Here is a 19,183-nt window from a genome sequence, read left to right on the forward strand (position 1 = left end):
AAGGGTGAGGCCCCTCCCCATCACGGGGTCCCTCCAGGGTTTTTCCGGCTTCCAGGTTCGCTGGGCTCCGATGCCCTGGAAAGCACAGGAACCAGGTGGGTGGCCTGGGAGACCTCAGGGCTCACCAGCCTTGGGGAAAACCTATGAGGCTGTCCTCTCCCCTCCCCCACCTGGGCAGGTGCTTTCCGAAAAGGATGCGCCTGTGTCGTGAACGTGTGCGCCCCAGGGTGTGTGTCCACTGAAGAGGTATGAATGGGCCCATGTGTGCGTGTGCGTGTGCTCTGCCTCCTCCGGCTGCCTGATGATCTGCTCAAGACCGAACACCCCCTCGAGGGGCCCCTTTGGCCCAGCTGTTTTCTGGGAAATGAACATGCCGAAGGTCAGGCCCTCCTTCCTCCACCCCTTTCCTCTGCGGCTCCTACCCGCTGGCCTGTGCCTCTGCTCTGCTCTGCTCAGTGCTGGCTCCCATCAGACAGCAGGTGAGCCTTCACAGCCCCCGGGGTCCCCCTCCCAGGAGACTCGCGGCTGGGTTTCCTCTCACTTTCTCTCTAGGAGCCTCCAAGATCAGTCCCCAGTGCCCCCTGGCCTGTCTCCCAGGGTGTCTTTCCCCTCCCGTTCCTGGTTCCCATAGGAGCTCTCGGGAGAAGGGATGCAGTAGATGGAGGATGTGGCCCAGAAAGATGGCTGGGGAGGGCGGGGGCCCATGCCTGGCCACGTCAGCCCAGCTCTCTGTTATCTTTACTCTGGGCGGGGAGGCTGAGGTTCAGGTGATTTTTCGGTGAGAGGTCCTTCGATAGCAAAGGCCAAACGTGGAAGGCCTAGGGCGTAGCAGGGGTCCTGGCTCTCTCTCCCTAGCTTCTGGGGCATGGGGAAGAGCCGGGCAGAGGAGAATGTCCAGCCTGGAGTCAGGGTGGCATGGGAGGGACTCTTCAGGGGGCTGGCCTGGCTCAGAGGAAGATCAGGAAGCTAGGCTGATCTGGGACTGGAGGTGGTGGTGATGAGGGGGGGCAGCGGTGGTACCCAGAGGGTTCAGAGGGAGCATAGTCAAGGCACAGTCAAGGCTGTATCATGATGCCGACTCCTGGGCGCCAAGGAAGACTTGGTTAGAATCTGGGCTGGGCTTCCTTGTGTGGGTCTGGGAACAAGTCTGAACCTCCTCGTGCCTCTGCAGAATTGTTAAACACTTGTCCTTCACCCCTCAAAAAAGGCCAGGTAGGTGAAGAGGGAAACTGCTCTGAAAAGTACATAAATACAAACAAAATGATTTAAGGCTTACTGTTGTTGCTGGTGTTATGAGAATTGGTGTTAATAATATGATGTAGGAGTTCCCTTGTGGCACAGCGGGTTAAGAACCTGGTGTTGTTATTCCAACGGCTTGGTTTGTTGCTGCGGCCTGGCCCAGGAACTTGGGCATGCTGCCAATGCAGCCCCCCTCCCCCTCAAACTTTATGATTACATGTAGAGGGTCTCTTTTGGAGCTAGGCAAGGTGATTCTAAAGTGTGTAAGGAAAAATAATCTAGCAAAAATGCCCTTGAAAGAAAAAAAGTATCAGGGGGTGGGGTCAGGCAAAAGCTCAGCTAAATATTAAACTCTATATTCATCATTAAAATTACGGTGATCAGACCTACCAATGGGCAGACTAAAGACTAAACAGAACATACACTTCAGAAGGTCATTGTCTGGGAGTTCTCGTCCTGGCTCAGCAGAAATGAATCTAACTAGCATCCATGAGGACGCAGGTTCGATCCCTGGCCTCGCTCAGTGGGTTAAGGGTCTGGCGTTGCTGTGAGCTGGAGTGTAGCTTTCAGACGTGGCGTGGATCCCACGTTGCTGTGGCTCCGATTCAACCCCCAGCCTGGGAACCTGTTGGCAGCTGCCGTAAAGGCTGATGGCAAGGGCTGAACTTCAGGTCACAGGATGAAAACTCTAGAGGTGATGCCGATTTGCATCCCGGACGGAGGTCACTGTGACGTCGATACCTGCTCTGGGGCCACCCTCTGGATCTTGACCGGGAAACCCTTTTCTCTCCCTGCTTCATGCGATGTGTTCCTTTGCATGTTACCTACTTTCCAGACCTCTCATCTGTACATCCCCCTCCCCGGCAGGCAGGATGGTCCAGGACACGTTGGCGGTGCGCGGCATCGAGGTGGCCCCCTCGATGACCCAGCCCACCCACATCGACATCCACATCCACCAGGAATCCGCCTTGGCACTGCTGCTAAAAGCCGGGGGCTCCCTGGTGGAGCGCCTTTCTCACCGTCCTCCCAAGGCCAGCACGAACTATGGACAGTTGACACTCGGGGTAAGAGTGGGCTGGCTGGAGAGGCGGGTTAGCGAGGGGACACGGGGGAGGGTGGCACGCCTTCAGAAGGAGGCCAGAAAAGGAAGGGGGTGGAATCCTCATGAAAAGTCACTATGGGTATCCTGTCTTGTTTGGGAAAAAGAAGGTTTGGGACGTTTTGCCACAGAGATTTGGATGGAAGGGAATGATGGGCTTCTAGGCTGCAGCGTGAGCAGTCCCAGCCAGAGGCGGGGGAATGAGTGAAGAATCCCTGCAGGCTGGTGTTTTCTGTTTGTTTGTTTCTTTGGGCTGTGCCCGGGGCACCTGGAAGTTCCCGGGCTAGGGATCGAGTCCGCGCCACAGCACGGGCATCCTGGCGGCTGTCAATTCGGAGTAACCGAACCAGAGTAAAGAGAGTGGGACTCATGGCGGAAGGTCCTGACACAGGCCTGACATGGTCCGTGCCAGCCCAGGGGGTGGGGGGGGGGGGGGGGGGGAAGCGCGGGAGCAAAGCCTGCCCAGTACAGGAGCCTCACATCAGCGGGACATGCCCCCGTGCCAGCGCCTTGCTTAGCCGGTGGCTGGGCGGCCACCCAAGCGTGTGCCCTCTGCTGGAAAGATGAAGGGCCCCTCAAGGCGCCGCCCACCCTGTGCTGTCCGCTAACCACCCTCCTTCCTTGCAGGGTGTCTTTGTGACCCATCCTGGACAGGATGTTGGGCTTCCCAAGGGAAAATGAGGAGGAAAAAGCAGGCGTCATCAGGCGGTATTTAGGAAAAGTGAGATTTAGGAAAAAATGAAAGATAAGTCAGAGGGATGAGAGTGAATCAGGACGGGCTGCTTCCTGGAGGTTAAGGGGGTAGAACTTCCAGACTCAGAGCTGGGAGGAGTCAAGGCAGAGGAGGAGGAGGGGGAAGCCACTTAGGTGGAAGCTCCTAGGCGCGAGGGCTCATGGGAAGGGGTCTGGCTTTCCCGTCTCTGGCAGGTGACGCAGGTGCTGCTGGGGGCTACCAGCTGTGCCATTGGAGCCCTGCTCTACTTGGGCTTCTGGACTGATCTGCGTGCCTCTGGCTGTGCCTTCTGGGCAGGCTTTGCGGTAAGTAAGGAGGGGATTGTGAGCTCCGTGGGAGGCCAGGGGTGATGGACCAGGGGAAAGAAATTTCCTTTGGGTCTGGCTCAGGGATTGGGGAAGAGACCAAAGACCCAGAGTCCAAACGCCCCACACCTGGAGAAAGCCACCCTCCATTCTCCTTTTCAAGGCCTGGCTGGGGCGCGCGGCAGGTGTAAGGGGAATTTGAATCGGCTGTTCTGGGGATTGTTGGGAGAAGGGTGATGGGAGGTCATTTCAAGAGAGTCATTTGGAGGACTTTGCTGGTTTCTTCTCTTCCTAGGCCATTGTGGCGGGAGCCGGGGCCATCGTCCACGAGAAGCACCAGGGCAAACTTTCAGTGCGTCTTGGGCATCCTCTGTGCCTCACCTTGACCTCTGCTGCCTCTTCTGTCTGCATTTTTCTGCCCTTTATTTTCTGCCTTCTCCCCTTTGGCTTCCAATATCCTGGGATCTTTCCTGGAGGGATACGGGGGGTTTCCTGGGCCAGGAAACTGGGAAAGAGGGGCCTGGGACCCCACAGCTCTGCCATCCACAGAGGAAGGCTGCATCCACAACTTCTTTCTTCCAGGGCTTCATGTCAGGTCTGCTCACGCTGGCGGGCGCTGCCACGGCCGTGGCTGCCGTTGTCCTTTATGTGAATAGCTTAACCCGGGAACCTGACCGCTTCTTCAACATCGGCTCCATGTGTGATTCCTTAGTCCCCACCACTGGGTCCCCACATGGGGACTCCTATTCATCATGGGAGGAGGATCGCTGCAGAGCCCACATGAAGATGGTGGTGGTGAGAAAGGAGAGTCCAGCCTTCTAGGGATGCAACGCAGCTATGAACTGGGGCACTGGCGGGCAGAGGCTCACTGAGCTTGGACCGCATCCTAGGTCTTTGGTTTTAACTTAAGCTGAAGACATTGTTCAGATCCTCAATGCGTGAGAATTCCCTGAATCAAAGGGGCTGAGGAGCAAAGAGGAGACATTCAGGAGACAAGCTCAGGAAGCTCCCTCCGTCTTTTCTGGCATGTGGTTGTCATCAGTTGTCTCTTGCTGCCTAATACAGCACTGCACGACAGAGTGGCTTCATGCTACCAATTCTTATTACTTGTCACATTCTGTGGGTTGACCAGGCTCGCGATCAGATGTCAGTTGGGAGTGAAGTCATCCCGGAGCTGCCATCAGCCAGGGAGTCTCCAGTGGCTTCTCCATGTGGCTTGGGCTTCTCGTAGCCCAGATACTAGGTTCCAACAGGGACTATCCCATTGTGAGCATTTCAAGAGGGACGAAATGCAAGCAGCCAGGCCAATTAAGGGCTGCTGCCGCAGAGCTAGCATACTACCACCTCCACTGCCTTTTATTTTAATTTAATTTAATTTAATTTAATTTAATTTAATTTTTGTCTTTGTAGGGCCACACCCGCAGCATGTGGAAGTTCCCAGGCTAGGGGCTGAGTCAGAGCTGCAGCTGCCGGCCTACACCACAGCCACAGCCACCCAGGATCCGAGCTGTCTCTGTGACCTACACCACAGCTCACGGCAACACTGGATCCTTAACCCACTGAGTGAGGCCAGTGATCGAACCCGTGTCCTCATGGATCCTAGTTGGGTTCACTGCTGCTGCGCCACCACGGGAACTCCTCCACTGCCTTGTATTGATCAAAGCATCCCCAGGCCCTTCCAGATTCTAGAGGATGGAGCAATAGACCCCACCTTTTCAGAGGGGGTGGTAAGGTCATGCTGCAGACAAGCAAATGGGGTGGAATTGGTGGCTGCCACCACAGTTGGAAAATGCAGTCCACTTGGTGGGAAGTGGTTAGTCTGACGCCCTCTGGGGTGGCAAGGTGACAGTAAGAGCAGAATCAGAGGAGGGGCACCTGATCTAACTTTTTTCTTCCTTTATCTTCAGGACTTGTTCCTAGGAATCCGTGTTCTGCTCCTGGCTGTCTCTGTCCTGCAGAGCCTTGTGGCCTTGGCTTCCCTGGGCCTGGGTCTTCAGAGCTTGTGCAGCCCAGCTCCTCAAGCCCTGGTGAGCTGTTAGGAAGGCACTAGGGAAACGGGGGCTGGTGGGGATTGGGGCGGGGTGGGACATCGGGGCCGGGACCCCACTCAGCAGTGGTCGTGCCCCACCTCACTCAGCTTTTCTCCTGTGCTTGGCTTCCCTCTCGGATGATGTGACCTCAACACTGTGTTCTGGGCGGACGTCTGCCTCTGCCTGCCCCTGTCCTCTTTTGCTCTCATTGCCTGCTCTCTGCTCTTTTCTGTTCTTGGTCTTGTCCAGCTTCCCTTCCGCCTTCACCTTTGCCTTCCCTCCTTCTTTCCTGCATTATTATTAATTTTGCTTTTTAGGGCTGCACTTGCGGCATATGGAGGTTCCCAGGCTAGGGGTTGAACAAGACCCATAGCTGCCGGCCTACACCACAGCCACCGCAACACAGGATCCGAGCCGCATCTGCAAACCACACCACAGCTCACGGCAACCCCAGATCCTTAACGCACTGAGCGAGGCCAGGAATTGAACCGGCAACCTCATGGTTCCTAGTCGGATTCGTTTCCACTGCGCCACGGTGGGAACTCCACCCTCCTTCTTTCTTTTGCCGGATTTCCAGGTCTAAGGCGCTAACTCTGCCCCAATCCTTTTCCTCCCGAGAATTGATTTTCCTCTGTTTTTATTCCCCCCCAGGATGAGGAAGGGTCAGAGAAGCTCCTAGGGGAGAATTCAGTGCCTCCCTCCCCCTCCAAGGAGACCACCACGGCTGTCATTGTCCTGTGAGCAGCCAAAGACCCTACCGGGACAGTCTACACTCCCAGGGCCACTGCCCTGTCCCCCCATTGCTTCCTGTGGTGACACCCTCCCTTCCCCTCCACCCCTCACCTGAAGTTCCCTCTCCAGGTCCTCAGTTCAATGAACAGGTATTGTCGCATGTCCCCCAATGCTGATTAAACAGAAACAACCACAACAAATACGTTCGTGCAGAAAGGATGTGGTCTCCCTTTGTTGATAGACGTGGAGTGTTGATATACATGGAATTAAAAGAGTTATTTGGAGTTCCCGTCCTGGCGCAGTGGTTAACGAAGCTGACTAGGAACCATGAGGTTGCAGGTTGGATCCCTGGCCTTGCTCAGTGGGTTAAGGATCCCGTGTTGCTGTGGCTCTGGTGTAGGCTGGCAGCTACAGCTCCAATTAGATCCCCTACCCTGGGAACTCCATATGCCGCGGGAGCGGCCCTAGAAAAGGCAGAAAGACAAAACAAACAAAAAACCAAAGGAGTTATTTATTACAAAGTCCCAATAAGATTAAATTTAAATTTGCGTCCCGCTCTACATGCCAAGTGTGAAAACTCCCTTTTATGAGTTCCTTCTGTTCCAGGTAAAGGGAAAAGAGCTCTCTAAACTTAGAATCTTTTTACCTCCTAGGATTGTCTGAAACAGGGTTTGCCGTCCCCTGGTCTTAGACCCCAGTGGAGGGAGCGGCTAGTTCTGCTGGGTGATTGACAGGAGCCCCGGGGAGCCTAGATATTCTTGCTTCCCCAAGCATGACTCTGCCCTTAGATAGGGGTTGGGGGGGCTCCCACGTTTTGAGAAGCACGGGGGTATTCACACCTAGGAGGCTTGTTCGGATATAGAACAATCTAATAAAAGGTTTGTTTGTAAACAGGTTCGGATATAGAACAAACTCCCTTGAATTTGATCGCTTTAATTTTTTTTTTTTTTTTTGGCCACCACTCAGAGGCAAGCAGAAGTTCTCCCACCAGGGATTAAACCTGTGTCAGAGCAGTGACAACTGCTGGGTCCTTAACCCACGAGGCTACCAGGGAACTCCTCTTTAATTCACTTTATGAACTTCTTCACCTTAGCGTTTTATTATTTATTTTTATTTATTTTTTATTTTTTTTTGTCTTTTTGCCTTTTCTAGGGCTGCTCCCTCGGCATATGGAGGTTCCCAGGCTAGGGGTCCAATCGGAGCTGCAGCCACCGGCCCACGCCAGAGCCACAGCAACGCGGGATCTGAGCCGTGTCTGTGACCTACATCACAGCTCATGGCAACGCTGGATCCTTAACCCACTGAGCGAGGCCAGGGATCGAACCCGAAACCTCATGGTTCCTAGTCAGATTCGTTAACCACTGCTCCATGACGGGAACTCCAACAATCACGTTTTTTAAAAAAATCCTTTCTGAAGTAGGAAGGAGACGTTATAATACAGTGTTCGTTGTCACCAGTAGATGCTGCTCTGGATTTCCGCAGCATTTATTAGTTAGTTTCTTTCTTCCTCTCCCCATCTTCAACTCCCACCCACTCCTCATGCAGGAGGATTTCTGCTTGTTTAGTGATTTCCTTTGAACTTATTATAATTATTTTGCTTTTTACGGCCCCACTTGCAGCATATGGAAGTTCCCAGGCCAGAGGTCAAATCTGAGCTGTAGCCGCTGGCCTATGTCACAGCCACAGCAACCCAGGATCCAAGCTGCGTCTGCAACCTACACCACAGCTCATGGCAACGGTGGATCCTTAACCTACTGATGGAACCAGTGTCCTCATGGATGCTAGTCAGATTTGTTTCTGCTGAGCCATAATGGGAACTCCCTGAACTCATTATTTTTAAGCATATGCACACAATTAAACAAATTCTAAAGGTAATTAATATCCTTATCCAAAACCTGAAACGATGCCATTAGAATGCTCCTTGTTATATGATATATACATATATATATATTTTTTTAAAATTTATTTAAAATTTATTTTTTTTTATGTCCCACCTGCGGCAAATGGAAGTTCCCAGCCTAGGGGTTGAATTGGAGCTGCAGCTGCTGGCCTACACCACAGGCACAGCAACACTGGATCCAAGCTACATCTGTGACCTATGCTGCAGCTTGTGGCAATGCCAGATCCTTAACCTGCTGAGAGAGGCCAGGGATCACACCTGCATCCTCATGGACACTCATCAGGTTCTTAACTCACTGAGACACAAGGAGGAACTCCCAGTTATATGATATTCTTATCTTGAATTTTAGTTTTATCTTGATTTATTTTAGCCCCACAAATTAGATATTTTATTTTATTTTGTATCCTCAGTGTTTGTTTAAATTTACTTATGTTTTTATTAAGAAAAAAAATTCCTCTTCTTCCTCTAGTTCAGGACTTCTTTTTGATATCGTTTGATATCATTTTTGATATCATGTACCTTTAAAAGTTTCTTTAAAATTAAAGGTCTCTTGGTGGTAAACCCTCTCAGTTCTTATCTATCAGAATATTCTTTATTATACCTGGCTCACTGGATATAGAGTTCTAGCTTTAGTTAATTGCATCTAATTCTGGCTGCTTTTACAATCTTTATCTTGTTTTTGGTGATTTGAAGATTACTTCAAAATGTGTAGGTGTGTATGAATTTATTTTCCCTTCAATGTTCTTCCTGTGGAATTATTTTTGAAAATTCTGAGTCTTAGAGTTCACACTTTTCTTTTTAAAGCCCAGGAAACTCTGAATTATGCCTTTGAATAATTCCTTTTCCTAATTCTCTGTAAAATTTATTTCTGAAATTTCAATGCGGCACATGTTAGATCCTCTTACACTAGCTTCTTTATCTCCTAGCCCTTTTTGTATTTTTCATCTTTCATCTCTTTATTTCTACTCGCTGCATTCTGGCTAAATTCTTCACAATTATTTACCAAGTTACCTAATTTCTGCCTCAGTTATGTGTAATCTGCTTTTAACCATTCTATTAAATTCCAAGTTTAATTTTTTTCTAGATATTGTATTTACTTCTTTTTCAAATATTCCTATTTCCTTTTGATATTCTTTTGTTCCTAAGTTATGCTGCTGATGATCTTTTTATTTCTCTAAACTCACTACAGTACTTGTTTTATTTTCTTTAACATAAGTACCGGAGTTCCCATCGTGGCCAGGGGAAACGAATCCGACTAGGAACCATGAGGTTGCAGGTTCGATCCCTGGCCTCGCTCAGTGGGTTAAGGATCCGGTGTTGCCGTGAGCTGTGGTGTAGGTTGCAGACTCGGCTCAGATCCTGGGTTGCTGTGGCTGTGGTGTAGGCCAGCAGCTATAACTCCGATTAGACCCCTAGCCTGGGACCCTCCATATGCCTCGGGTGCAGCCCTAAAAAGCAAAACAAACAAACAAACAAAAAAACAAACAAAACAAATAAAAAAAACCCCCAAACCAAAAAATACAAAACCCACCACCACCACCCAAATACCAAATTTGAAGTCTATGCTGTTTTTTCCCTCAACTCTCCAACTCTCACTGATAATGTTTTATTTATGTATTTTATTGATTTATTTATTTTATTAATTTTTGGACCATTTTAAAGCATCTACTTTGGTGGCATTAAGTTCATTCACATTCTTGTGCAACGATTACCTCTACCCACCTCCAGAAATTTTCATTGTTCCAAATGAAAACTCTGTACCCGTGAAATCCTAACTTCTCCATTTCCCCTTCTGCAGCCCAGGATAACTGCCTTCTACTTTCCATCTCTGTGACTTTGACTAGTCTAGTTGAGGCAGGAGATAGACGGGTTTCAGGACAGACATGTACAACTAGCCTCTTGTTAACACATCCTGAGGCAGGAGACAGCTGGGCTCCAGGATACGCCTTTACCACCAGCCACCTGTCTATACTCCAAGACAGAAATAACAACAGGTGCAGGGCAAGCAACTGGGACTTGACTTCTTTTCATTGTCCGGTTGTGTGTTCATGGTGGGGCTTGATCCTCCGTTCCGGGCATAAGACATGTGATCCAGACGTCTATGAAGCAGACGTGGTGATTATTGCAGGAGTGTCACAGTAGAGTAAATCTCAGGGCCACCAGAAAAGGCTCCTGTATGTTATCCTGATCTTGAACCTGCAAAGATATAAAGTTGGAGCTGTAGCAGCCACCTTGCCCCCAAGAGAGAACCTTCTGGAGCTGCCAAAGATCCCATGTCACCGGCTTGACAGTGAAGACAGTGGAAGACGGAGCTAAGAGGTGGGGAAAAAAACCCCACTCCTGATGGTATTGCTTGAGCTGTGACTTCAGCAGTGCCTGAAGCCAGATTGAGCCTTGACCCTTTCCATACGTGCCCAACGTATAAGTTTGGCTTAAGCCACGTGCAGTTGAAAGAATTCTCAGTAGTAGGCTGAGAGCCTGGACTACTGTAACTGGCCTTTAAAAGGTCTTCAGGGAGTTCCTGTCGTGGCGCAGTGGTTAACGAATCCGACTAGGAACCCTGCCCTTGCTCAGTGGGTTAAGGATCTGGCGTTGCTGTGAGCTGTGGTGTAGGTCGCAGACGCGGCTCGGATCCCGCGTTGCTGTGGCTCTGGCGTAGGCCGGTGGCTACAGCTCCGATTAGACCCCTAGCCTGGGAACCTCTATATGCCACAGGAGCAGCCCAAGAAATAGCAAAAAGACAAATAAATAAATAAATAAATAAATAAATAAAATAATAAAAAATAAAATAAAATAATAAAAATAAATAAATAAATAAAAGGTCTTCAGGCCCTAGATCCTAGGATGCTGCCCTCAAATCCTCCTGAACGGGATGCTGTTTCTGGGGGTGAACCCAGGGATACCTGCTTGATTGCTGCTACCTGGGGGAATAAAACATTGTCGTATGGAGGAAAATCACACAAGCTCCGGTGTGATTCCCACGTTCCACTGCCACCCTTCTCATTCACCTTGACCTCGTGAGTGAATCTGGCTTATAAGAACACATGTGGCACAAACAATTGTATATTATATATTCTTTGCAATGAATGCAAATATACACATGCATATACAAATAAATATATATATGTTTATTTATGCTTTTTTTTTTTTGGTCTTTTTAGGGCCATACCCACCACATGTGGAGGTTCCCAGGCTAGGGGTCCAATCAGAGCTGTAGCCACCGGCCTATGCCAGAGCCACAGCAACGCCAGATCTGAGTGGCATCTGTGACCGGCTGTGGGCCGTCGGTCTACACCACAGCTCACGGCAACACCGGATCCTTAGCCCACTGAACGAGGCCAGGGATTGAACCTGCATCCTCATGGATACTAATCAGATTTGTTTCCGCTGAGCCACCATGGGAACTCTGTATATCTAGTTATATATGCATAGGAATTTTTTTTTTTTTGAAGGAAACGCTAAAACTAGTAACACTCAAAGGAGGGAAATTGGGCATCTGGAAAAGAAATACAAGAACTTTTCAATGTATACTCATTCATTCCTACAGGTTGATTATTTCCTAATCAGAAAAGTAATTTAAATGAAATCATTAAAACAAATTGAAAACTTTGTTTAAAAAGTTGTTAAAAAATTGAAGACTTCCCCTAGGTCCTTTCTGTCCACGATAACCCCGTGCTCCTCCGGGTTTATCACCAAGCCTCTCTGTTTAGTCACTGTGCTGCTCTAAATGGGGTGACCACCTGACGCCCTAGGATCCAGGGATGGTTCGCATGCGCAGAAAACGCAAAGCAGAGTCAGGCTGGACGAGCGCAAAACCGCGGGCTGCCAAGAGCCCTCCTCTGAAAGGACTGCGCCATCTCTTTGGGCAGAGAACGGAGGTTTCAAGTGGGGCCGTGATGCTGGGGGTTCCTCGCCTGAAGGACAGGCTGTCTGGGGTGGGGGTGGGGCCCCAGGAAAGTTCCTGCCGGAGGTGGCACGTTCATCTGTAAGGCTGGAGACAGAGGCAGAAGGCCCAGCGAGCTGATGGAGAAGCAGACCCCGGGAGAAGGGAAATTAAAACCATCCAAATAGCATCGGTAGCAAGAGGAGGGATTGCGTGAAATAGCGCATCGATCAGCCGTGCCACCAGGCTACAGACAGGCACGATAAGCAGACAACAGTTACTTAGAGATGAAAAATATAGTTGCTGAGGTTAAGGAAAGTCCCAAGAATATCTAGAAAATGGAAGAATGAAAAAAGAGGAAGAGGTATGAAACACGAGAGAGCAGAAGAGCAAAAGACCCTCCCGATGGCTGCAGTTCTGTTAGAGAAACGTCCACTAACAGGAATCTCTGCAGAGAGGCTGGAGAAGGGGCTGGGGAGCCAAAATAAAGAAAGCTGCCGCCTTAGGAAAGGCTTTAATTTGCAGAATGAGAAGGCCCCCTCAGTGGCCAGCGCACGAAATAGGAAAAAAAATAGACTCTTTCACATGTAGCCCCATCTTCATGGAATTTCAGGGCACCCAGGATGAGGAGCGATGCCCAAAGTGAAACAACAAAAAACAACCCTAGGCATTAGGGTGCTTCCAAAGGTAGAGGAAGGAGAGAATGTCGGCTCAGTCCATCTAAGCTGGGGGCGAATGCGCAAGTGTCCTCGGAAATGATTTTGAACTGGGAATTTTTTTTGGCCTCGCTCACGGCATGTGTGCCTTCCCCAGCCAGGGACCGAACCGGAGTCACAGCAGGGACCAAAGCTGCTGCAGTGACAACGCCAGATCCTTAACCTGCTGTGTGGAAGGAGAACTCCCTGAATGGGATTTTTAAAGTGCACTCAATCCAGTTCTTGAGTGAAGGGGCACAAAAAAACCCCACACCACCTGGAATTCAGAAGTTTTGCCTCTTTTACACCCCCTCTCCATTTTTAAAAAGTTTTATTGAATACAACTGATTCTTCCACACACTGCCGATTGATCAGGGCATCCCAGCCCTAAGGGGTGGGTGTAGGGGTGGGCTCGGGATCCCAGGCTGTCCCACAAAACTCAGTCCTGGGATTTTGATGAAGAGGGAAGGAGAGAGAGAATCTAGCAATGACTAAATCTACATAATGGGTCCCCCGCCCCGCCACTTAAGCGGTGGCGTGAGTTGAACTTCGTCTTATTGGGCCACTTACTTAGAACTACAGACGTTGTCAATGATGAGGAAGGGGCCAGGCTGACTGCAACTGCTGCGAACGGACCAAAAGGTGAGCGAACACACCCAACCTGGCGAAAGCATCTTAGAAAGTTATCCGGGAGTTCCCGTGGTGGCGCAGTGGTTAACGAATCCGACTAGGAACCATGAGGTTGTGGGTTCGGTCCCTGCCCTTGCTCAGTGGGTTAACGATCCGGCGTTGCCGTGAGCTGTGGTGTAGGTTGCAGACGCGGCTGGGATCCCGCGTTGCTGTGGCTCTGGCGTAGGCCGGTGGCTACAGCTCCGATTCAACCCCTAGCCTGGGAACCTCCATATGCCGCGGGAGCGGCCCAAGAAATAGCAACAACAACAACAACAAAAAAAAAGACAAAAGACAAAAAAAAAGACAAAAAAAAAAGAAAGTTATCCGGAGATGTCTATTCTTGATTCTTGCCCTGGACGTAATTGCTTAAAAGTAGGTGAGTTTGGGAGTTCCTGGTGTGGCTCAGCAAGTTAAGAACCTGACGTAGTGTATTCATTTTGTCTGTTTGTCTTCTTTCACTTGGCATGATGATTCTGAGGTCCATCCATGCCGTTGTGTATCAGTAGTTTATTCCTCTCTCTCTCTCTCTCTCTTTTTTTTTTTTTTTGCTTTTTAGGCCTGCACCTGTGGCATATGGACATTCCCAGGCTAGGGGGCGAATTGGAGCTGTAGCTGTCCGTGACCTACACCATAGCTCAGGACAACGCTGGATCCCGGACCGGCTGAGCACAGCCAGGGATCAAACCCTCATCCTCATGGATACTAGGCGGATTCATTTCTGCTGCACCACAATGGGAATTCCAGGAGTTCATTCCTTTTTTTTTTTTTTTTTTTTTGGTTTTTAGAGCCATGCTCGAGGCGTGTGGAAGTTCCCAGGCTGCTAGGGGTCAATTGCAGCTACAGCCACCGGCCTATGCTCCAAGCCTTGTCTGTGACCTACACCACAACACATGGCCATGCTGGATCCTTAACCCACTCAGCGAGGCCAAGGATCAAACCTTCATCCTCAGGGATCCTGGCCAGATTCATTTCTGCTGTGCCACAACAGGAACTCCAGGCGTTCATTCCTTTTTATTGAGAAGTATTAGTTCATTCCTTTTATTTAGAAGTAATATTCCACTGTGTGGATATAGCAAAGTTTACCCACTCACCTGTTGATGGATATTTCAGTTGTTCCCGTTTTTTTTTTTTTTTTTTTTTGGTCTGTTAGGAGTAAAGCTTCTATGAACAATCAGGTACAAATCTTTATGGACGTATGCTTTCTTTTCTCTTGGGAGATTCCTAGGGTTGGAATGGCTGGACATATGGGGATGTGTTTACCTTTTAAGAAAGTGGCCAACTGTTTTCCAAAGCCACAACACCGCTGTCTATCCCAACCACTTCCTCCACCTGCCCACCAACACGTAGTGAGGTCGTTGTATTTAATTTCAGGCAGGTCAATAGTCCTTTTTAATGGCTGCACAATATTTCCACAATATCTTTACTGATGAACTTTTACTTTGCTTCTTGTATTTTGTTTTTTTGAACATAAAAAAGTTTATTTCTATCCCCGAAAGAACAAAATTACTGAACCAGCTCATCAAATACAGCAGTTAATGCCAATGTAACAATTAAATAACTGGGATTAAATTAAAAATAAATTCAACATAAAATTTGAAGACAAAACAGAAAAGACAAAGTACTCAATTCCATCTATCTACCAAAAAAAAAAAAAGAAAAAAGAAAAAAAAGAAAAAGAAAGTGAGACATTTCTACCAACGATGCTCAATTCCTAATAACTCTGCTTAATACAGAATGAAAATGTGTTTGACAGCATTATCATATATTTCTTTGTCTTTCATCGGCACTATTCTAGAATGGTCAAGGAGAAAGACTTCAGCTCTCTCGAGGCCAGGCCAGTGCTTGGTTCCCCTTTGTAAAAGTGGTCAATAAATGTTGTTGGTGAGAAATAAAACCTGCATGTGGGTCCCCCCCCTCTTCTTGTACATACTCATATTCACTGCAGAAAAACGGATTTTAGCTCTTTCTCTATTGCGGGTGATTGCTTCCTGTATTTTTGCCTCTAGAAGCAAAGCTGTGCTATTTGGCTGCACTAACTGGAATGTTTATTGCTGTGAGATGGAATCTTTGAAACAGGCTAGATCGCGGAAGGGCATAAATATTTTAAAATGCAATAAATATTATCAGAGAGCTTTCAAAAATGTCTGTAATCACCTACATTTTACCAGGGGTGCATTAAAGTGTCCTCTGCCCTTCTCCCTAATCTCACCACCAGCTTTTGCCAGTAGTAGATCTCAGAACTCATTTTAATTTTTGCAAGTAATTTTAATTTTCACTTGCTTGATTATTCACGAAGTTGAGTATATTTTCTTTTATGTATTTATATATTGGCTACTCGTTCTCTTTGAACAATCTATGCATATTTGGCACATTTTCCTTGATTTTTGTGAGCTTTTAAACATAGCATATTTTAAGATTTTTTTTCAAATCTTTTTTTTTGTCTTTAACTTTGATGCCATAATAAAATATTGAAACAATATCTTTTCTTTGATAACTTCTGGCTTCATGTCTTGGTTAATAAAATACACTCAGTTCTTGAATTATTCATACAATTTTATGAAATTAAAATTATGTATTTTATAATATTTTTGGTGCTTTTTTTTTCACAGATAAGAATTTAATCCCTCCTTGATTTTATACAGTGTGAAGTAGGAGCTCAGCTTTATCGTCTTCTGGTGGAAAACCATTTGAATAAACACTGCTTACTAAATAAACCATTATTTCCCTGCCTTCATCGTATGTTAAATTTCATTATTAATTGGAATTCCCTATGTACTTTGTATACTGTTCTATTGATTTTCTTATGTTAATATCAGACTCATTTGATTACACCAGGCGTTTTTCATCCCATGGGAGACTTAATGTATTTTCTAATTCTACATACAAAAATTGGGATTTCAATTGGAATTAAATTATATTTATATTAATTTTGGAAGAATGCATATTTTTCTCAATGGCTGGTTGAGTATTGGCATATTTTAAAAAAAATTTTGGAGTTCCCCTTGTGGCTCAGCCATAATGAACCCAACTAGTATCTATAAATATGCAGGTTCAATTCCTGGCCCCACTCAGTGTGTTAAAGGATCCGGTGTTGCCGTGAGCTGTGGTGTAGGTCGCAGGCGCAGCTTGGATCCTGAGTTGCTGTGGCTGTGGCATAGGCCGGTGGCTATGGCTCCCATTCCACTCCTAGCCTGGGAACTTCCATATGCTGTGGTGCAGCCCAAAAAGACAAAAACATTTTTTAAAATTGAAGTATAGTTGATTTTAAATGTCGTGTTGATAATGTGTATTTGTTGGAGTTCCCCAGTGGCTTAATGGGTTAAGGGCTTTTTAGGGCCACACCCACAGCATATGGAGGTTCCCAGGCTAGGGGTCTAATCAGATCTACAGCTGCTGGCCTACACCCCAGCCACAGCAACGCCAGATCTGAGTTTCATCTTTAACCTATACCACAGCTCATGGCAATGAGCAATCCTTAACCCACTGAGCAAGGCCAGGGATCAAACTGGCATCCTCATGGATACGAGTTGGGTTCTTTTCTGTTGAGCCATGACGGGAACACTTAGACTTTTTTTTTTTTTTTTTTTTTGGCTGCCCTGAGGCTTATGGAGATCCCAGGCCAGGGATCAGATCCAAGCCGAAGGTGTGACTTAAGCCCCAGCTGCAGCAAGGCTAGATCCTTAACCTACTGTGCTGAGCCGGGGATGGAACCTGTGTCCCAGCACTCCCAAGACACCGCTGATCCTGTGCGGTGATCCTTCACAGCGGGAACTCCGTTAGATGAATTAGACATTTTTCCATTTATTTCGTATATGCATGATTGCCTATTGTTCTCTGCTAAAATGAGACAATGTTCAGATCAATTCTACTCCTTTGTTCTAATCTATGCGGGCACTGAGAAATCCTGTTCACATAAATAAATAATAAGGAATAAAAACGAGTTTTTAATGGCAATGCCACTCAGTTCTCTGAACCCCTTCCAAGTTGAATGCCCCCAAACCAGTAATGATCTCTCATTAATTTTTAATTTCATATTAATGGATAGATCTGCCTTCCTTTTTGTAGAAAACAAAGTCATGTAAACTGCTGGGCTTGCAAAAGGTTATTAGCCAGTCATTAGAGATGTTAGATTTTGCAATATCTGGGAAGTATCCCAAAAATCTTTACCAAGAAAGACCTAGCAAATGACTCTTTTATCTCTTACTCTTTCATCGAGAGGCCAAAAGGCATCTACTTAGCCCAGTATATCTAAAATATTTGGAAAAAACAGAAATATTGTAAACTTTGATAAACCTTTGTCTATATTTGTTTTTTCTTCAAGTTTTATTGCAATATAATTGACATGCCGCACCACGTAAATTTAAGGCATAGAGCATAAAGACTGGAATGGTTATCACAGGAGGTTTCGTGTCAGCCATCATCTCATAGAGATACAAAAGTAAAGAAATAGAAAATATTTTTTTTCTTGTGATGAGAACTTGGAGTTTACTCTCTTCCCTTTCATATGTAGTGCACAGCCGTGCTAAGTATATTTCTCATGTTGTAATTGCATGCTTGGTACTCACTTAAACTGGAAGTTCGTGCCATTATCCAATTCCCCTCCTCTATGCTCTGTCTCTGGTCACCCCAAATCTGATCTCTTTTTCTATGAGGTTTTTTGTTTGTTTGCTTGTTTGTTTTGGCCTTTTTGGGCCACACCCGAGGCATATGGAGGTTCCCAGGCAAGGAGTCTAATCGGAGCTGTTGCTGCCGGCCTACACCACAGCCACAGCCATGCCAGATCCAAGCCTCATCGGCGACCTAGACCACAGCTCTGGGCAATGCTGGATCCTTAACCCACTGAGCAGGGCCAGGGATGAAACCTGCATCCTCATGGATCCTAGTCGGGTTCGTTGAAGGGAACTCTGGGAGCCTCTGATCTTTTACTGTCTCCATAATTTTGTCTTTTCCAAAATGTCAGAGTGGGAATCATACAGTATGCAGCCTTTTCAGATGGCGCCTTTCACTTAAGAATATGCATTTAAGTTTCTTCCATGGCTTCTCATGGCTTGAGAGCGCATTTCTTTTCAATGCTGAGCGACAGGCCATTGTCTGGATGCACCACAGTTTATTTACCCAGTTACCTGCCGGTGTATATCTTGGTTGCTTCCAAATTTTGGTGCTTATGAACAAGCTATTCATAAATATTCATGTGCAGATTTTTGCGTGTACCTGAAGAGTATGTTTTTAAATAAAAGGATGAAAATGGAGGGCTTTCTGAGAATGATAGAAGCCATAAAGAAAACATTTGTTAAGATTTCCGGACTGAGCAAAAAGCTTAACTAAAACTTAACTGTTTAATCTCTTCAGCTGAATTAAAAGATGAACAGCAGGGGGTGGTATTTGCAAGACAGTTGACAATTGCATTTTACTGAGCATATATTGTGAACTTAAATGAGACACGATTCTCACACAATATTTTGAATATTTTATTTTGCTTTGTTTTTATTACCTGCATACCCATGGCAGGAGGAAATATCAGGGATCTCTTTCGGATTTGTCCAAAACATAAGTATTTAGACCTGTTAGGAATGATTCGATTTTAATTTATGTCTCACAGGAGGGAAACGCATTATTAGACAACCATAATTCTACAAACTTCGAGAGATGAATGGTTATTTTCACAGGGTGGAGGTACAGGTTTTTTTTTTTTTTTTTTGTCTCCTTAGGGCTGCACAGGTGACACATGGAAATTCCCAGGCTAGGGGTCGAATCTGAGCTGCAGCTGCCAGCCTACACCACAGCTGCAGCAATGCTGGATCCGAGCCAGGTCTGCGACTTACACCACAGCTCATGGCCATGCTGCATCCTTAACCCACGAGGCCAGGGATGGAACCCGCATCCTCATGGATGGAT

General features: G+C 47.1%; 1 protein-coding gene across 3 annotated transcripts; it reads left to right on the forward strand.

Annotated features, from left to right (window-relative positions):
* The first annotated feature begins 46 nt into the window (after positions 1-46).
* TMEM176B (transmembrane protein 176B) lies at positions 47-6,338 on the forward strand. 3 transcript variants are annotated; one of them, XM_047763456.1, is made up of 7 exons: positions 47-95; positions 2,107-2,303; positions 3,266-3,376; positions 3,672-3,728; positions 3,959-4,171; positions 5,284-5,403; positions 6,058-6,338. In XM_047763456.1, exons 1-7 carry the CDS (start codon positions 71-73, stop codon positions 6,145-6,147), a joined length of 813 nt encoding a protein of 270 aa, XP_047619412.1. In that variant the 5' UTR covers positions 47-70; the 3' UTR covers positions 6,148-6,338. The 3 variants fall into 3 exon arrangements, with proteins under 3 accessions (XP_047619412.1, XP_047619411.1, XP_047619413.1); XM_047763455.1 differs by lacking the exon at positions 47-95 and adding an exon at positions 371-479 and having other exon boundaries at positions 2,111-2,303; XM_047763457.1 differs by lacking the exon at positions 47-95 and adding an exon at positions 397-479.
* Positions 6,339-19,183: the final 12,845 nt, after the last annotated feature.

This window comes from Phacochoerus africanus, chromosome 16 (assembly GCF_016906955.1).
Source record: "Phacochoerus africanus isolate WHEZ1 chromosome 16, ROS_Pafr_v1, whole genome shotgun sequence".
Classification (NCBI taxonomy): domain Eukaryota; kingdom Metazoa; phylum Chordata; class Mammalia; order Artiodactyla; family Suidae; genus Phacochoerus; species Phacochoerus africanus.